Raw genomic sequence first — 21003 nt, 5'->3', positions numbered from 1 at the left:
CAGAATTACAGGTAAGCCCACAAGAGGAGTCATGACATCAAGGTGAATAATGGCACCTGTTCTGGTTAGTTCTCAACCAAAGCTAAGTCCCATGCCATGGGTAGGATCAACTGTTCCTCAATTTTTGCAGGGGGCAGACATAAGAATACACTGTCTTTTTAAGTTTGGTGCATGAACAGTAAAAAAATTCCAATTCTTTCTGGACATAAAATGGTGTATATGTTACAAAGATGTATTTTTGTCATCAATTTATATGTAGTGGCTATACAGCAATTATTAATACAATTACGTAACACAGATATAAATATCTGAAGAACAGATGGTTGTTTCAAAAAAAACTTTAATCCAAATAATTTTATTAGCTCAGGCATCTTCAGTGGACTTTTTTTGTTAATGTGGAATTTAATCTTTAAAACTATTGATATGACTAATTTAAATAAATGAGAAAATCTTTGTAGAGAACAATACAAATGTAATTGTTTTCATGTAGATGTATTCTTCTCATATGCTGGAGGAGGTTATCCCTGCAAAATTTCCCTGGGACAAGGATAATATATGCCATAAAGGATTATGCAGTCCAAAACACTGTCAGACAGGCTTAAAAAGGAGCTGAAGTTTCTGTTGCTGAGGCCACAGAATAAAGAGGTTTGGCATGATTGACTCCTGGCTGTTTCTAATGTAAGAACCTCTAGCAAAGTTCAGTTTGATTTTGCATGCCAGTATTTTTCTCTTTCTTTGGTAATTGGCTTTTCTAAACACTTGCAAAAGACACATTTCCTTCAGAAAACTGCAGCTCAGAGAAAAAATGCTGCCATAGTTCATAAACAGAAATACAATTTAAGAAACTTGATCTCTAATCCTCTGCCTTAGCCATTATGGTCTGAGTTTTCATACTGTTGTATTACTTTGCTTGTTTACAGTTTATTTTTGAGTCAGGAAAATAAGATCAGTCCTTTACTATTAATACAATTACAGTTCTTTGCCACAGATTTATAATTGTAGGAAAAATTGATTTGTTCCACATTAATGTTAAAATATGAGTGTGTAACATCTGTCCATCCAATACCAATGAAGTTACCTACTCAAACTGATCACTGGAAAACATTATAATTCTGGAAGGCTGGTTTACTTTGATGTTCTCCTTCATGATAAATCTTCTTGTATATTAAAGCAAACAAACAATCCCAACACCCCCCATGTTTTTCCATGCACCTTTTCTCAATAAAACAGATTATTTTTTAAAACACCATGACTTGTCACTACTGTTTTGCCAAGCTATTTAGAATTGGGTTTTGATGCCTTTATAAAATAAACTATTCCACCTCTTAGAGCTTTTTGTTTGTTTTGTGTTTTAAGTGGAAAGAATGCTGTTTGCCAGATCTCTCCTCAAGTTCATTGAAAAATATATAGTTAATATGAAATACACATCCACAAGAGCTCCAGTAAACTAAACCTTCAGTTGTTAAGCAGCTTCACCCAATGCTGTGAGCCTGGTGCCCTAAATGCCCACACAAGGAATAGTGGGAGGGGGCATGTCAGGCACACAGCTTTGCTGGGCGTGTCTGCAAAGCCCATGATCAATTTCTCGGGTTCCCGTCACTTTTAGCACATATTTGTTTGGTAGCTAATTGAACTGGCTTTTATGGGGTGCACGGTGACAGATTTTCACCATGTGTTTGTGAAAGGGGAGTAGTTTCCATGTCCATAAGAATACTCCTTCATCCTTTCTACTTTATTCACTTCCTAAATAAAAATAAGCCGAAATTGAACAGATTTTTGTATTTAATGATATTGTTTTATTTGGAGTGAAACTTACCTTGTGCTTCTTCTTTTCATAGTTAAGGTGGGTCGTTTTTTGACGTTTGTCAGAGGCACTTTATTGGCAGCTATGAGGTCTGAAGTCACACATTCAGAAAGTAAATTGGGTGTTGAGAACAGATGCCATTGCAGAGCTGCTTGTGCTTTCCCACTGACCTACCTTTAACTGCAGCAAAGTCTACTGCATTCACATCTGAGGTAAACCAGGACTTGAATTTCAGCACCTGATGTCTCACCAGCTTTGTCACATTTTGACAGCATCCAAAATACACTCTGTGCTTTCCAAATAAAGATTCTATAATCTAAGACAAGGGACAGGTAGGAAAGACATATATATAATGCAGAAACTCCAGTGTAATTCAACTGCATCTATTTCACTTTTGATACTACCATGGTTAATAAACCCAAATGTTCCTTCCCTAATTCAAATCCTTGGCTTCTCACTGCAGTCACCAGTAGCTCTGGTTCCACATTTTTCAGCTCCTTCTAGTCAAAATGAATAATTCTGCTATCAACAAGTTGTTGATACCACCAACAGAGATGTGTGGATTGCCTAGTCAAACACAGATAACAGGCTACCAGTAGCAGTGAGAACTCAAAACAGCTTTTTGATGCCCTCAAGTACCCATCACAACAAAGTCCAACTCCTTTCAAAATTCAAATTCACCTCAGATTTCAGTTACACAGGATACATTCTGGAGATCAATTAAGATTAAAAGATGAAAGGTCCTGCATCTTTTGCCAGCCTTTATGTATTTTGTGCATGATATTTTTTTTGATCTTAAAAAATTAGTTTCACAGTAATCCCTATTTTCTTAGGAAGGTGATGTGAACAGCTTTACTTCATTTGCCTGTAAATTTATTGATTTACATATCTTTATAAATATGCATGTACATTAAATGTAGTACATTATTTACCTAAATGAGTTTCTAGGTCTACCAAATAATTTTCAATTAAAGGTACACATTCCTTCTGGAAGCAAAATGCCCTTTTTGGGACACAATGCGGCTTCTGTGCAGAGCACTCCTTAGTCAGGAAGTCCTTCTGCAATTCCTTGCTCTGTGGCACCATCACATTTGTTCAGCCTGGGTTTGCACCTTGGATTCCTTTGCCTCGTATTCATTAGAACCCACCATATCTGGTACCTTCCACTACCACTTCCTTTCCGGGAGCATTTGCCACAAAGGAGCAACGCCCAACCTTACACAAGCTTAATCCTGAAGTGCATTTAGGAAACATTCCAGGGGTCTCTCACAGTCAAGAATGAAAACAGTAATTTAGACAGATTCCCGCAATGATCCCTTATCTGTTTAACACAGTTCTCCCCAGCTGCTTCTCCTAATGTGACACTATTGATGTCTATCCCCCATTCCCTCTGGAGAAGGGCTATTGATGGATGATTACAGCTCATGGTGTACATGAGCAGAGGGGACAGGGTAGTGGGGCAGAGCTTGACAGTGTCTTTACTTTTAAGTGTTTCCATCAAGCACAGCATTTGAAACTACCTCCTCAGGCTTAGAAATTAGTACAATGTAGTGCTGGCACAGCTAAAAAACAATGCCTTAGCTTGCTTTGGCTATTGTATAGATGAGAAAAATGTCACATTTCTCAAGTGTGATCAAACAGGTTCTCACTCCTCTCTGCATGTATCTATCTGCAGGGTATTACACGGGCCCAGAAACTGGGTGTTACAAACAGGAACAACTTTGCTGAACATCAAGAGTGGCAATTTCATGAATTGAAATGCCTGAGGGATCAATCCATTGTTAAAGAAAATGGGAATATGAAACAGGTAAATTGTATGTCTGGTTCCAGACATTATCTCTGGAGGTTATTGCATGATTTCCATCCACAGCAGATGCATAAATCATCAAAAACTAAAGTACTGGAAAATTGCTAACCCACCCAGTCACTTTAATGTGTTCTTCCCTGCTTTGAAGGCTGCAGATCTGAGAGCAGATCTCACTGTGGCTTTCTACCCCAGTTTAACAAGTTTTAGCAAAAAATACATCCTTGTAATTAATTTTTACCATGGGATAAATAAAAATCTCTGCACAGCAAAGCTAGGAGAGAACTGAAAATGAGAAACTGATAATTTTTTAAGGAGCACAACTTCTGCAGAGTACAGTTGGTTATTATTTGGGTGTTAACAATTTTGTACTGAGATTTCCTTGGCTAAGGTATTTAGTTTATTTAACTTACATAGAGGTCAGTGTCACTCACCTTGTTTTCAGAAAACAGCACTAAGGCAAAATCCACCTCTTTCAGAAAATAGCTAAAACACTTCCAGGAAGGTTGTTAATTGGATCAGCTCCCAGCTTTAAGGCCATGAAAAGTCATTAAACTAAAAGCTACAGTTCAGTTATTATCACCCCTTTTTTATGTAATTCCTTTGACAAAGCAAGGATGGTAAAGTCAGAAAGTCTCATCAATAGTACTCAAGTACATATAAACAGACCCATACCACATGCACAATTCACCAGAGGAAAGAAAAGATTCTCACACAGAAAAAATAATTACATGGTGTAACTCAAACTTGTGAGATGAAACACACGACAAACTCCAAACAAACCAATGTTTAGAACATGCCTGAGGACATATTGAAAATGCTGTGGGAAAGGAGCTGCCAGTTTAAGTCAAAGACAGATAGCTGTCTGGTAAAATTAAATAGTTAAATAAAAGGCTTAACCATTAAAGCCTGCTACCTCATTAGAAAACAAATATTTTATTCAGCACCATTTATTGAACAACATTTATTTATAATACAGGAGAAATGCTACCAATGGTGACACTACCAGGAGACATTTGAAGACATCAGATACACAGCAAAGATGATTTTTTTTAGTTTCTTTACCACATACTATCAATCGAGAATGTTTGGTGCTCAGCATATGATGCTTAATGCTGAAGTTCATTCCAATGCATAAATGACTGACCAGTCACTGTGGGCTTAAACAGACATCATGATGAGGTTTATTTTTACCTGTAAACATTGCCCAAAGCATCTATCAGCACAACTATAGAATTGAATGTAGAAGTGGAAAGTGTTAATGAAAACAAGAACTTGAAGCTGCTTTTACGCATATTCCCTACCCTCTTCCTTGAACAGAAGTTTTGCACAGGCCAAGAAAGTTGCCTTGGGCCACGTGGTACTTCAGTTAAAGGATGACACTGAACCATCAGCAAGATTTGACAGGCTAAAGGCTGGCTAGGAGATCGTATATGAGTGTTATAAACTCAAAAGGTACAGAACTGATACAGAATCTGCGCCTAACCCAAAGCAACACTCTGCCTTTCCACATTATGAAGCTAATGGACTCAAAAAAGAAACAAATAAACAAACAAAAAACCCCAAACAAAAACAGCACCAGAACCACAAAACCCCAATCTGTAACAAAGGGGAAATGGCTGTTGAAATTAAGAATTTCATGTCAATAAGGATAATTTATAGCAAAGACTATAGAAGCCATTCACCAAATAAACCCTTTGCAAAAATAACGTTAATTTAATACCGTACAAAACAAGTGAACACGGATTACTAACTAGACAAAAATTAAGGCCACATTTTAAAAAAAAATGTGAAGAATTTGGTATAGAACAAAGTATGAGAGCTCTTAGTGAAACAATAGGAACTTTGTTGGCAATGCCTGATGAAAAGGTGGTAACAAGTAAGTAAAGTCAGTCATTGTGACATCTTGGAAAAAAGGTATTACCAAAAATTCAACCTGCCTCACTGAGAAGGGAGATTAAAAAAGCAAATAAAAAGAAATGTAAGTAGTACCTGCAATGTGAAAATATTGTCATGTTCTCTTCCACTGTATCAGTCTAATGCATTTGGTCTCCTTTTCAACTCAAAATGGGGACATCTAATAATTAAAGTGGCCATTCCTCCCTTTAATTCACCCACAGCATTCTCCCATTAAACAGTATAGTGTAGGATGAAGAAAAGTTACCAAAAAAGGAGAGGAAGGGGGAACGGAAAAAGTTACTTTATGCAAACGAATTTTAAAGTAATTTGAATTATTAAAATAAAATTAAAATGCTATTTTAGAACTCAATATTAAAAAAAAAATAAAGTCACCAGTTATTTTCAAACATTCTTGACAGCAGACTTTTAAACCAGGGGCTTTGATCTGAGAGACCTGACAAAACAGTGACAGAGAAAGGAAAAGTGTGGCAATGGACTGAAAAGGAAGGCTTTCATCAGACTGCTTGAGAAAATAGGATTATAACCTGTTTTACCTGCCCTCCCACCCTGCTCCCCCCTCCCTGGTATTGAATGCTAATCTGACACTTTAATCCTGAAATGAAGTTTCCCCTTCCTGTTACAGGAAATGTTAAGAAGTATATCCTGGCCTTCTGGCCAGTGAACACACGTTGTCTGGGAGCCCTCGATTCCGTGCACTCAACAGCAGGGAATGGTCTCTCCTGGCTGCTGACCAACACCAAAGGCTGCCCTGGTGTTCAGCCTTGGCAGTTTAAATTCATAACTTCACACCAAGGGACAAATGGAACAACCAAGTCAACTCCAAACATTTGTTCAAGCGTGAAATGCAGAGTAAACATACAAAAACGCTACAGTAATTAAGACTGGGAGGACTGTAAAATACAGCTAAAAAGAAGAGCTTGAAGTTGCTTATATAAGCACATCCAATTTAAGGGGATAACTTGAACAAAATCTTACATACACATTGAAATAAGACAGTTTTGAAGAGCTGTTTAATTCAGTCATTTCTGAAGTCCTGAGGAAAATAATCCACATCCACTACATTTTTGAGTGTTACAAAATTTACACAAGAGTGTTTAAAGATTAAAAATATTTTATTTACACTTTTCTTTATACACATTTTATACATTTTTTTCAGCTTGAAAACCCAAACAGAGCATATATGCAAGTCGGAGCATACTGTATCCATAGCAAGGTAAAATTACTTTCTGTCAAAAAAAAAAAAAAAAGAAAAAAAAAAGACAAGAAAAATGCTTTAAAACAGTTAAAAAGAGGCAATTCTTAAATTATTTAGAGAACTTTATAGCAGCCCTAGGGTAATCATTAGACAGGTAATCCAAATGTATATATGAGTTCATATACATATAATTTTCTATAGGAAAAGCATTTCCAATAGCTAGACACAAACACAATACAGTTTGAAAATAACTTTTCCTGTTAACTTATCAAATACATTCTTTTCAATACAAACAATCTGATATTGTACACTGGAATTGTGGGATATTATAGTGGAATTGCAATCTCCAGCATATAATTAATTTATTTTAAGAAGATCTACAAAAATAACAATATATAGGGAAAAATATTTAAAATAAAAACGTAATTCACTCTTCCCTTCACCTGCTCCAACACTGACATAGAAGTTAGGTGGGTCCCACTGAGGTAATAAAAGCCCCCCTAAATACAGCTAACTTTACAGTCTTACAGAGCACTCCACTTCCTAGGCTTACAGTAAGATTTTTTTCTATCAGTCATAAATAAAAACTATCTGCAAATAGAAATTATTTTCCCCTAGCTACCAACTTAATATTAATCCAAAGATATTTAAAATTGATGTTTGAAAGTTATTTTTAAAATATTACATAAATTGAACTTAGTGAAGTGTAAAAAAAATTAGTACAGGGACACATAGGAAAGCTTGTGCTGAAAACAAATTAGTTTTTCTGCCACCTGCCACATACAACTGCATTTTATGAAGTTTACCCACACAAATGGAAATTTTCAAGTTACTAACCAACTTTCAAAAATAGAATACAGATGCAAAAGTAGTCATTAGTATTTATTTTAAGCAGCTTTAAGTTGTTTAACAAACATGAAAATCTCAGAATGTGAGCTACAGGACATCAGCAAGCTCTATTTAAATAGATGATATGTTTTCCAGTTATGTTCTTTCCACTCTCCTTCAGTAAACCCCGCCACATGTGACAAATGCTTATTCAAGTAACTTTACCACCTATATATATTTTTATTAGCAGAAGAGCAGGAGGGATGTTTTCTCTGATGGTCCCAAACCTGTAAACTCTTAAGCACAGGCTAAGTAACACCTGTGCTTACATGTTCTCCTTTAAGTACCTTACAGTTTTCTGTTTCTTTGTATTGGACTATTCACATATGTGAAGTCCACATCTGAAGTGTTAAAAGAATCTGGGGTCCAAATCTGTATTTACTTTTTTAAGAAAAAGTATATTAAAAAGGCAAAATACCTATACAAATGTTACTAGTTCTAAAAAGACTCTGACATATGCAGGCTGACAAACTAGAAGTTTATTTTAAAGAACTGCGTCTCCCCACAATGCTTACCCTCCCTCTGCTAAAAAATGGACATAATGAGTTAAGCAATGGGGTTTTTTAGATCAGTTTGAATTTGCACCTGCTGAATTTTATCTTTATTTCCTGAGTGTCAAGTGAAGCTTCATCCCTCACACAAGTGTCATCAGCATGAGGAAATGCAGCACTTGGGATTCTATGGCAGGAGGGCCTCAAGAATAAATAGGTGCAAATATCAGGAACCAGGGAAATATTGCAGTCAAACCCTCAGAGGTTTGACTAACAGGACTGCTATCATACTGCAGGAAATAGGGCATCCACATTTTTCAAAAACAGGTAACATAAAAGCAGGTTTCCAGATAGCTCATATGCTGTGACTTGCTAGCAGTGCTTTCTGAAACAGCAGGACCTCTGTAAAATCAAGGTCTGCCTTCTTCCAGCTAAATTCATAGGAAAAAAAAGTTCTAAAGTTTATTTTTGCCAGCTGATGCCTCCCACAATGAAACTACCAACACTTTGTGGCAGAAAGTAAGCTATTTTTTCCTTATGCAGTACCTATAAAAAAAAAAACAACTGCCCCCCAAAAACAGACCTAGGAGATGTGAAATGGGAACTGGCAGTATCCAGTTCCTTTACAGGAACACTTTGCTTTTGTCCATTGTCTCATTTGAAAAGAAAATTTCCTCCTGAAGTTCGTTGCTAAATTAAGAAATGAAGCTGATATATTTTTTCTATAGATGTGAAAAAAAAAACAACCCTGGACTGTAACTCATGATGTCCACCTTTCTAGAAAAAGGCAAGCACACTTGCTTTTCAAAGCAAGTCATATGTTGAATTTTAAATATGTGGGTAACATTACATTTGCTGGTATTCCATTATGGGATGGGAATAGGAGAACCTCCCCAAATCTAAGAACCAAAGATCATAACTTACCTTTGGCAAATGAGAGGCATTTAAATGTTTTTAAAATCCCATCTTAATCTGACCATATTGTTAACTTTGATAGTAATAGGCAATTCTCATTAGCCATCTTAGGTTTGTCCCTATTAAGGAACTAAATTATCTGGAGCTAAATACTAAGAGCAAACATTAAAAAAAAAACAACAAACAAAAAACAAACAATAAAAAAATCCCTCCAAGCAATCAAACTAACTGTCTCAAAAGTTTCATTGCAGTATAAAAAAGAACAGAAGCTAATTTTTATATTTCAGATCTGAAACAATGAAAGCACGGTAGATACGTAAATTGACAACACATTCTCACATATCCCCATGATTCTAATCCCAAGTGAATTCCAACCATCTCTATAGCTGGAAAGGTTACAGCCAGCCTTTCAATGGAGATACAACTTTAGGGAAGCTGAAACCTACAGTTCAATTATAATTTCACAGAACAATTATTACTACAATCCTGAACAAGATCTTTCAGAACTGTGCACCTGAAGATAAATATAAGCTTAAAAGCAGAGCACCAAAACTGATCTGGTTCTTCATTTTTCAAGTGTCAGCACTCACCAGTGACTTTAGTGGCAGTTGCTGAGTGCACAGACCTTCAGAAGGCGCTTAAATGCAGACTCAAGAATGGAACTTGAGACACCCCTATCATCCTTACCGTTATAATAAAGTCTTGGCCATGTCTGTAAGATATCTGACTCCTGACCACCAGATTTCCAGAGCCAGGGCTGCTCCCTAAACTGGCACCCCACATAAAGTGAAGTACTCTACTCAATGTAACGTGCCCTTGACAGCTGCCTCACACAGCATTAGCCTGCTGCCCCATTAACTTATTGAGAAATGAGTTGGTGACAAAAACAAATAATAACAAAACCAAACAAACCCAAATCAAAACAACAACAAAAAAACCAACCAAAACAAAACCACCACCCATCCCTGGTTTTTTTTTTTTTTCTCTTGTGCCCCAATATTCTATGAACTATGTACAGTCAGCACACAGCCAGCACCTACGAGAATCAATTTATCTCTTCCCATATAGGGTGATGTACACACAAGTCTCACAGTGAAACTGAGGTTTTAGTGTAAGCCACATTTGCTTTAAGTCAGGCTATTAAGAAAGTAAATGAGATTTCTAATTCAGTAAACTGAATTCTTATTAAAAAAGACAAACTTAGCTGCAAACTAGTCTGCATCAGAAGGCTGAATATAAATATTTGGTCCAGTCTCTTCTGGTGTAAATAACTCACCACTACAGCTATGATGGCAAACATTCCCTCTTTCTTTTGCAACGTATGAAAATACTCGATTAATAAATCATTTCTAACAATAAACAAACCCTAAAAATCTGCTGACTTGCCACATAGCTCCAAATACCCACATTTCAACCCAGAACATAATTCTTACAAAGATACCGGAACACAGTATAAGTTGTACACATTGTTTTAACTTCTATTATTTCAAACTTCATTTACACAAGTAGGTGTTATTTTTAACATGGAAAATTTAGGGTGATTTTGGTCCCTTTGTAAGTGCATTCTTTTGAACTCCCTGAGTACTGTACATTCCTTTTCTACAGTGAATTCTGACTGGAAGATGCTGAATAAAGTGGTTTTGCATTGCTGCATATAAAGTAAAGTCTATTGCTTAAAATGAAACACAGCAGCACAAGATTTTACAGAATATGCAGCTCATGTTTCAGCATCTGAACTACATGTGAGCCTTCAGCTTCCCCAGCTCTCTCCTTTGGGTTCTAGAAGTGGCCAGTTTACATCCACAAAGATAGTCAAAATGCAGTTACTGTTATTATTAATGTCTTGGCAGATAATTCTTACCAATCTGCTGCCATTTATACCTGCAAGTTAACACAATGGAATAGTCAAAGCCCTCTTGGACCAGCCATCTCTATTCAGGCACTCCAAGGTCAGTAGCCATAGTTGTGTAGGTTTTTATAAAAGAAATAGAAATTATAATAACAAACCAATCACCTAACTCAACATTTTCAAAACACAGTAGTTCTTAACTGTTAATAATTAAATAATAATAATAATAAAAAAATTACACCACTTCAATATGAGTACTCATATTGAAGTGTGAGTATAAGCAAAGTACTGACAACAAACTGTAGCATATCCAGTATTCAGTTCCAAAAATAACTGTGGGCTGCAGCACTTGAGCATTTGCTTACTGACATTTTCTATTTTAACAAAAAAAGATAACTGGGCAGCACACTGAAACCAAAAAGAAACTCAGGTAAAATGAGCTTGCTTTTTAAAAAATAATTTATAAAATAACAAATAACCAACAGTTCATTATGTTGCAACAATATAAAGAGTTTAAGACTACTGAATCAATCAGTATGTACTAAAGATATTTTGATACCAAATGAGGCTTCCAGTTTCACTTAAGAACTTTGAATTATTTAGCTCATGAAATACATTAAATTCAACAGATATGGCTGAATCTGTGCACTAGTTAAAATATAATATTGTAACTGCACATAAAAAGATGCATTTATATACAGTTTCTACAGTGTATGCACATGTGTGTATACATTTTTTACTCACCAACAAACACAACACAGACAATAGAAGGCAGCATAGAAATAGTGTTTTAAATATAAAATTGTTTTGTTTTCAATTTAGTAGAAAATGTGTAATTTGCATTTTGGCAGACTTACTGGTACAACTATACAAAACCAGGAAAAGGGTCATGCAAAAGGGTTAAAATTCTTTTCCAAAGTAAATAAGGGAAAACAAAATGACCTAGTAGATTTGAGAGTACTTTGCAGTTAATGGGAAAAGCATCTAAGACAACATAAAATACAGAAATAGTTTGGTTTTGTTACTTTACACCTGGTTGTACCCAGGTACAGGTGATGAGCTGCATTTTGATGCTCAATAAAAAATGAAAATAACATCTTTCTTCTCTTCCTTTCACAAATATTTTGTCAAACTCAACTTATTTGAAGAGGATAGTGATATAATGGCCATTAAAAAAAAAGAGAACACATTGTAGACATAAAATGTTACCATAAGAAAAAGCAGACTCAAAAATATATTTCTCATACTTACACTTGTTAAAAGAAAACACAACAAAGCTTTCACAAGGTCAGACCAGCTATCACCTTTTCTAATAAACTTGGTAAGTACACTCCCTGTACATTCTGTTTCTCTTGAGCATTTAGCCGTTGTTCCTATACACAAGGAGATGTCTCTGCAGGAATTCAACTGATTTGTAATTTATTTCAACAAATTAGTACAGCTCTTTTGTATTTGATTGGGTTGTTCATTCTGTTTTAGCTGCAACGTCTAACATGCTCCAAAACATACTCAGGAAAGTGCAGGCTGCAGACCTGTAAGCCATCCAGCTTGCATGGCATCCTTGGATATTCATCTTCTTTCCATTTGTTTTCCTCTGGATCAAAAGTGAGAATCGAATCACTGTAATGACCATTGTAACAAAGGCCTCCAAGAACCATTATCTGTTTGTCCAGAACAGCTACACCATGACCACTCCTACCTATTGGCATAGAAGCCAATATAGTCCATTGATCGGTATCAGGGTCATAAACCTCTGTAGATGGACATCCTTGAGATTCAAAGGAGGCTCTCAAGATCACACAGACACCACCAAAGACATAAAGCTTACCATTATAAGAAATCATTTTGTGAAAGCATCTTGCATAATTCATTTTACATTTGTTCTCCCAACAGTTAGTGACCACTTGAGTTCTCCGTGTTCGCTGCTCTACCGTCCCTTCTTTACTGGGATCAAACACACACACTTGCTTTGAAGTTGAAGATGATGTAATTCCACCAGTGATATACAACTTGTTACCAAGCACAGTCCCCTCATGTCCATACTTATTGACTGGATAGGGATCCACAAATTCCCATTTATCTTCAGTAATATCATACCGTTCAGTTGAGTAAAACGTTTCATCCCTTGTTCTCCCAGCCACTGCATAAACATACCTGCCAATCACTCCAACAGCAAACTCAGAACGTGGCACAGACATGTCTGCCATTCGTAACCAGGTGTTCTGTCTTGGGTCATATCTAAACACTTTGGATGAAGCATGGAACTCACCATCTGGCCCCAGTTCTTCCCCACCTAATAAGAACACGAAGTTATTTACAATGGCAAGGCAGTCTGGTCGTAAAGGTACTTGAGGACCCTCTAGTTCCCACCAGACCCTTGGTTTGTGCAAGAGAAGAATTTTACTGTTTACCATACTGTGTCCTATCATTCCTCTAAATACTGCAGTCTGGGGTTTGGCGGAACGAATTTTGTTCGATTTCATTTCCATCAAAGGCTGTTGGTGAACGCTATGAAAGTAATTCATGGCTTGGTCAACCTCATGTCGCAGCTGCCGGGAGTATCGATAAAACTCTGATGTTTTTACCTATGAATACATTTAAAAGATATTAAAATTCTGACCAAGAGAAACAACCCAGAAAACCTAAATCACTATGTGTCATTAGAAGATTATTTTACTTTGTTTCATTCAGGCAATCTTGAGAGCAATTTCATTTATGCATGAAGGTTTAAACTGATGTATTGTTATCCAAAATCCAGAAGGCAATTTAGTGATTAAGAGCAGTGACTAACATTTTCAGCAGAATAATCATATGCAGAATTTATGGTGGAATTAGGCACAACTAAAATCCCCAAGTCTAAAAATCATTATTCCTTCTCCTGAAAAAAGCTCCTGTTCATCCTCTGCTTAATCCATAAAGTACCCAAATTAAAAATTCCATCTTTTCCTGGGCTTTAAAGACACTCTACACACCCATTCTGTGGTTACCAAGGTCTACTCTAGTCTGTTTTTTCTCTGCATTCTCACAAAAGAAGCCTGAGCTCTCAAAATGCCAGGCTCTGCTTACAGGGCTATTAAATTGCCATGGGGTGGGAAGGGAAGGTAACCAACCACTCATCCTGATGACAACATTATGGTTTTCCCTCTGTGAGTTTCCACATGTTAACACATGCCTTCAACACAACAAGGAAACATCTCCACCTATAATCCTTTGGTTGTGCATTTCTTTGGCAAATTGCAGAGGCAGGTTTGAACTTCCACTTCCCAGGTGAGAGTTATAATCTAAGAGCCATTCCTGCTCAGTTTTATTGGAGTTGTAGGCACAAGGGAAAAGAAGAATCCCTTTCTGGGACCCTTCCTACTATCTAAGCCAATTTAAGTACCTGAGGCTAGTCCTGAGACCATTCCAAAACACATCCCTGTCTTGAACATTCTAATTAATCTAGCTCAAGGCAGTCCTCAGCTCACCGTGAGAATCTCTTCAGAGGCCTCACTCTTCCTGTACAGTCTGGTGTAACACAGCATTCTGAATCACACTTCTGAGACAAATAAAACCTGCTAGATGTTGCCAAATCCACCAATCCTCCATCAATTTGATGCTAAATCCCAGTTTCTTTCAAACAAAATTGGACTGCTTTCAAACAGTCTGAAAGCCTTTAGTACCTACCAGCTCTAAATAAGAAGCAATGCTCTGAAAAAAATCTGAGGCCACTCTGAAATTTCAAGTGATCACAAGGTAACACCAGAAGCTACTATTTTTACCCCACCTCCTCCTAGCCTCTGTCCCAAAGAACAAATGCCTCAGAGGTGGAGGAATGAATTTTGACATATATGGAAGGCAATGTGGAAATTAATGTTCTTTATACCTTGTGAATAAAATAGCAGCTTGTTCCATAAATACCATTAAAATTTTGTTAGCCATCTGTTAATCATCTCTTCCTTGTGTAGTAATTAAGACATTCTGCTGTCAATGAATGATTTTAAAAAATATTTTGAACTGTTCTTATTGGACACAATTTGCAGGTTTTGTGACAGTTTGAGATACCAGACTTAAAAAAAAAAAAAGCTGAATACTAACCTACTATTGTAAAGCAATATGTAACTCAAAAGTGAGTGACTTGATGTATTTACAGTTTTTCTTTCCCTCCCTTCAATTTTGACAAGATCAACTTATCTTTGTTTGAAAAAAAAGGAAGATGGTCACATGCAGATCATATATATTATTCCTGCAGCAATACCCAGCTTCTAATGTTTTTACTAGAAGTGATTTTGGAGCAAAAAGGTTTACTCAAGCATGCTAGTTACAGAAAACCCACAGTAAGCCCAACTTTTCTGGGAACAAGGGCTCTTTTTTTTCATTGCAAATAAAGCATATATCATACAAAGACAGATCTGCTCATATGGTATTTGTTAGAATAAACTATATACCTTGCCTGACTGAAGACTGAGCATAAATTACAGAAAACAGGCTGGCAAGGAGAACTACAGCACAGAAAAATGGTAACATATAAAGGTTACAAAAAATGAAAAAGGAAGTTAAAATAACAAAGAATCATGGTTTTTATCCTTAAAAGGATGAATTCTAAACCAGCAGGACTACTTCAGGTATTCCCAAATTGGAGCTATCCTCTTTGAAATTAAATAAAAATATAAATTATCTTTGTTCCACCTATATGCAGCTCAGGTTTTCTTGAATAATTACGGAAGACAACAGGATCAACATGCTTACAATGTGAAGAATACCAGAAAAGCCTGGCAGAGATGGAAAATGCTTTTCTTTCTCCCTCAACATTTACAACTCTATTATTAGATCTAGAAATTTGAATGCCAGCCAGAAACTCGAATTAAAATAAGCGTACAACCTCATCACTCTACTCCTTCAATAGCCTAAATCTCACCCTGTGAGAGCACACCAAAGGAAACAAGGAGTATCTCTAATTCCAGAGAGAGACCCTCCAGACCAGGGAATCAATCTATTACTTTACTACTGCTTATTTTGACAAAGGCACTCATGTCAAAGCAAAGCCTCAAGCTCTTACCATAAATGAAAAAGACATCAAGGAACAAATGCAACTCCCAGTTATTAGCATCCCTCTGTGACTGAAGTTCATGGGGAAGCTTCAAGAAGCACAAGTTTGAAGAGCTGAACATGAAAATACACAAGCACTAGCAATTCTTAAAATGTGCAGAAAAAAACCCCACAAAACAAAACTAATCTACTACCTCACTTCTGGAGAGAAAAGGTAATTGGAGCATTCCTAGACTTGGCTGTTGAGGAAAAATATTCCTGTTTTTAACCATCCACTTTTCACCAGCATAACCTCTGCCATACAGGAGCAGTACCTCTCCTGAGGCTCAAATGATGTTCTAAGATGAATGTTAGGATATGCCTATAGGAAAGTATAGACTGCTCACACTTGCTTGATGCAAATGAAAACAAAGCAAATGTAGGTCATTTGGATCACTTTCAGTCACACATTTTAAAATGTTACAGTACTATTTGAAAGCCCTGTTCAGCCCCTAGTAAGAAAAACTCTCTGTCTACACTTCGAAATAATTTTACAGTAATTTTCCCTACTTCTGTATATAATCAGAGAAGCATTAAAACTTAGGTAGTTTGGTATTTAAAACAACAGTAAATTGTGGATGTCAGCAGATGAAAGCCCATGGCCTTTTGCAGGAATTTCTATCTGACATCCAAAACATACAGAAGGAAAGCTCTCAGCTCTGCCACTGCCTCTAAGTAGCAACAAGAAGTTGATCAGCAAATATCAAAGTGCTTATCAACAGACCAGTTTTCCTGTTAAGTTCAAATGGAGAAGCTCTGGAAGGAATGTGTTCATAATCACTAACACTCAAACAGAACACATGGATTTCAGCAAAACAGATGGAAATGTACCGTTGTCATGAACCCTGAAGTAAAACAAATGTGCATTCCTAAAGAGTACATCATCAACTCTGAATTGCTAAAAATATATAAATGCTTCAAAGCATTTTTGAAGTTTTTCTTTAAACTGTTCTGTTATTTTGCTGAAGGGTCTCAAAAGAATTTTAAGTTGGACTTCCTTATCAATGCCAGTCATACTGTCAAAAAAGGAATTTCATCCAAGTGCTAAAGCTTTGCTCATGTGATCTTTTTTACATGCTTTGCATTCTTTCCATTCTTTCTTTAATTTTCTGGAGAAAACCTTCTTGAAGGGGTTATGCTGGGACACAGCCTGATGTGGAGTTTCTGCAAGATCTCCAGAGATGGAGAATGGGAACTGTCTCCATGTATGAGCTACTACTGGTTCACAGTCAGACTTCCAGCTACACACACTGAGAACTGCATAAACAAAATCAAATGTGTTATTCCATAATAAAAGATGTAAAAATAATTAAAACATCCACCCCTCTACTTGTCCTCCATGGCATCCCTCCAGTCACAGTAAATTTGAGCTTTAATGCATTTTCTCTTCTTTTTAAATCAGTGAAATACTCCATAAAAAGTGGTGGCTTTCCAAATTAATGCAGTGATTAATCATTGCCTATTTTTCTGCTGTACTGAATTCATGCTTTTCCAGTTGTAGCAGCTTTGTGTGTCTCCGAATATTCCATTTATATTATATGAAGAAGTAAAACAAAAATTTAAGCCATAAATTTCTAATTTGAAAAGTTATCCCCAAAAAAGACCAGCTGTGCCCCACTTTATGTTCAACTTTTCCCCTCCCCAAAAACAATTACACTAATTTCTAAGCTTCAGAAAGAGCAATGAAATGCAAGGTGAACGTTCTGTAACACATTTGACTTCAGTATATAGCCTTTTAAAAAAAATTTTCCTCATACAACCATTTACAGCTACTGCTCTATTTGTATTCTTGTTACTTAGGTTTATAAGAAAAAGCTTTCCAAACCAGAAAGAAAGGCTTCTTTTGAACTGCCCAAACTAAATAGCTATTATTTTTGCACCTGATAACTAAATTTTAGTATGTTATTACATGGGGTGGATACTAACTTGCTTCCTTCTGTAGAACTGGTAAAAAAGTCTCAAAGACAAACAAAAACAAAAGCACAGAAATATCTTGATGGCTCATAATGTCCCTTTATCATCTCTAGTAATTTAAATAGAGGACTGTTTTAAAGATTCTAACTTATTGTGCTCATGCTTTCTAAGCCTGTCAATTCTGAAGATGTGATGCAACTAAAACTCAGCTACTAGGAGTCAGAAGCAATGCTCCACGTTTCCAACAAACAATAATGGTGTCTGTATTATTCTTCACACTTCAAAGACCAAATTCTTACTTACAAAAAAAACCCCAACAAACTTATTTTACTAGAGATTAACCTGAATCAAAACTAAAGATCCATCAACTCCACTAACCAAGATCCTTATTATTTTCACATCTATTTATCTCTGGACATATTCTAATCACAATTATAAGCTGGTGTGAGAACTGCTCAGTAACAGTGAAGGGCTCTGAAGGGCTATTCTGCAAGAATATAAATCACTTAAGTGTTTTCAGCCTAACCATAGAAAGGCAGAGCCTCTGTGCAGCAAGGACAATACCCTCAAATGGATAACTCAGATGTTCCTTTTTAGAAACTGGAAAGAGAAATTGTCCAAGTCAAGCTGGAGTCTAATTCAATCTGTCTAATTCAATCTATTATCTTAAATCAGAGTGGAGTCAATAATCTATATACCACAATTAAAAAGCTCAGCATGTAATAAATACTGCTAGCAAATCTATTCAAATCAACAGTAATCTTAACACCCAAAAATATTAAGCACAGCACATATTTACAATAAGAGGGGCCCCTAACTTCACCCACACCTCTTATTCTACACTTCAGCACAAAAAATTCTGTAAGTAGATACATATGTACTACTAGACATGGAGGTAAATTGGAAAAAAAAAAGAAATTCAACACATTTATGAAAGGTAAAGTCACAGTAACATAAAATTACAATGACATCATCTCAAAAATTACTATTTTCTATGAACAGGACAGTAGAAATTCAAAAATAATGTGTTATTCATCCTACCTCTACAGCAGAAGCTGATGAACCTAGTGATTAGTAAATTTTTGATTTAAGCTAGCAATCAATAAATCACCATGGGCTAGTCATAACAAACCTCACAAAATGGACATTAAAAACCCCTGAGTTTAAAGGAGAGATTTTGAACCAACATTTCAATCTGACTAATACACAGAAACTAAACGGACCTTAAATAGCGTATTTCAGGGAAATCATGACATGGCTGCCTCCAGTACTATGGAGATAAACTCAGTGATGCAGGTGAAAGGCACTCCAACTTCTATCTCCAAGCTTCCTCAAGAGTTACAGAGCCATGGATATCTTTCATAAAAAAGGAAAGCACAAATGGATAGTGAAACTTGTGCTTTTCCCCAAACACTTTGCCTTTACTTTCTAACTACTCCCTAAATCCTTACTTGATTTATCTTTCCATTTTTTCCCATACATCTGCATGTACTTTAAGGGCTGAGGAACAAAAGGAGTACCCACTCATAGTTCATTCTTCCAGGACAGTCTGCTGTAAGCAACCATGCTGTACCTTTACTCTAAATGCACATCAGCCTCCAGGTATTAATCTAGACTCACTGATTTAGTTTTTAAATTGCACACCTCTCCAAAACAATTATGTAAGGAACAGAATGGCTTAAGAGGACAAAAGTATCCATACCATGACTTGCAAAGTTATATAAGTTATTTATATCCTACAGTGACAGGCATCTGAGGAATGTGTATTAGAAAGATTACACAAAAGTACATGACAAGCTGGCCAGTGTATAGCCAATACAGAGTTTGGTGAACTGGAAGAGTCAACCTCAGACTGCATTTGGTACATTCAGGCATTCAGTACGTGCTGGTTCAGGAAAAGTGTGGTTTCTGACTGTGGATCTCCAAAAAAGGGAGTTTTACCACTATTTCCCCATTCTACACACAAAGAGGCTCTCCCCGAGTTACTGCCTGAACAGTGAACAGATACACTCTCTTATTAAAAAAATGAAGTGTTCTAAAATGTGATACTGGCTCCAACTGCAGCTGTCCTTTGTCACTTGTCCTGTGGATAACTTAATACTCTCTAGCCAGGGCAGAACACAAATGCATTCCTAGCTGCAGTAACAAATGACATAATTAGCTCTGCTTCCCTCTGCTGAGCTGTCTCACTCCATAATCTGCACTGGCTTTTCTCTGCTCCCACATACAATTAACAGAAAGGGTATTACCAGATAAAACTTTACATGTAGGTATATAACCCGGCATGCTGAAAACAACTTCTCTCTTGAAGTTGTCCCTATTGGGCCATTTGGTAGCTGTTAAGATAAACCAGGACAGTATGCACGATTTATACCAACAATATATCAAAACAAACTCCAGAAGTTATACCTAAATATAATCCTGAAGACCAATATGCACTTTCACTTGTACTTACAGAAATTTAACTGAAAACAGCTTGATGCTTGCATCCCCAAAACCCATACAGCTGAAGCAGACTCACACAAATCCTGCCTTATTAGATTAACCTCAAAAAAGTATGTTGTGAATTCTGTAGGTTTTATTACTGAAGGGCTTAAATGATGTAATAATATGGTAGAAGTGCTATTTAAAACATGACACTACACAGTATCCTGCAGAGTTTAGCTCTAACTAGTTAATGTTTTAACCCAATATAAACATTACATTAGTGTTCTGAAATATGTTTAGGTATTTATTTTATGTCTATAGTCCAATATACCATCATAAATATATTTTTTGTATTATTACTTCCTATACTCAGTGCACATACAGAGAAAAAAAATCCAAAATGTAAAAATTTGCTAGTCTGAAGTAATTCATATCTCTTATAATCTGAAATACAAATAAGAATTACTGCTTGGATGATCCAGTGGCCCTTGAAACCACCAACACCAATGCAAACATATCTGTATATTCACTAAAGTAAAAATATATGGGAGATTAATTTCTAAGAAGCACAATAAAAACATGGTGTCTGAACTCCTATTAATTTGCTGAGAGGCGAAAAATACAGAAGTTGAAGTTGTATATTATAACACAAAATTAACATTGTTACAATAGCACAGATAAAGTAATTCCTAACCTGAATACTGTTACTGGCCTGTAAGAGAACTGCTT

The 21003-nt window shown here is 36.2% G+C and overlaps 1 protein-coding gene across 17 annotated transcripts in view; it reads right to left on the bottom strand.

Annotated features, from left to right (window-relative positions):
• Positions 1 to 6621: 6621 nt before the first annotated feature.
• The window catches only part of KLHL15 (kelch like family member 15), a 28358-nt gene continuing 13976 nt past the window's right edge, over positions 6622 to 21003 (bottom strand). For 10 of the 17 annotated variants that reach the window (XM_015620146.3, XM_033512236.1, XM_033512231.1 and 7 more), the window contains one exon: positions 6622 to 13451. In XM_015620146.3, coding sequence (XP_015475632.1) covers positions 12342 to 13451 — 1110 coding nt within the window. In that variant the 3' untranslated portion in view covers positions 6622 to 12341. The remainder of the gene's footprint in view (positions 13452 to 21003) is intronic. The other 7 variants (XM_033512248.1, XM_033512249.1, XM_033512237.1 and 4 more) reach the window with 7 other exon arrangements.

Source organism: Parus major, chromosome 1 (assembly GCF_001522545.3).
Source record: "Parus major isolate Abel chromosome 1, Parus_major1.1, whole genome shotgun sequence".
NCBI classification, from domain to species: domain Eukaryota; kingdom Metazoa; phylum Chordata; class Aves; order Passeriformes; family Paridae; genus Parus; species Parus major.
Note: the sequence above shows the minus strand (reverse complement) of the source record. Positions and strands in the feature narration are given on the sequence as shown.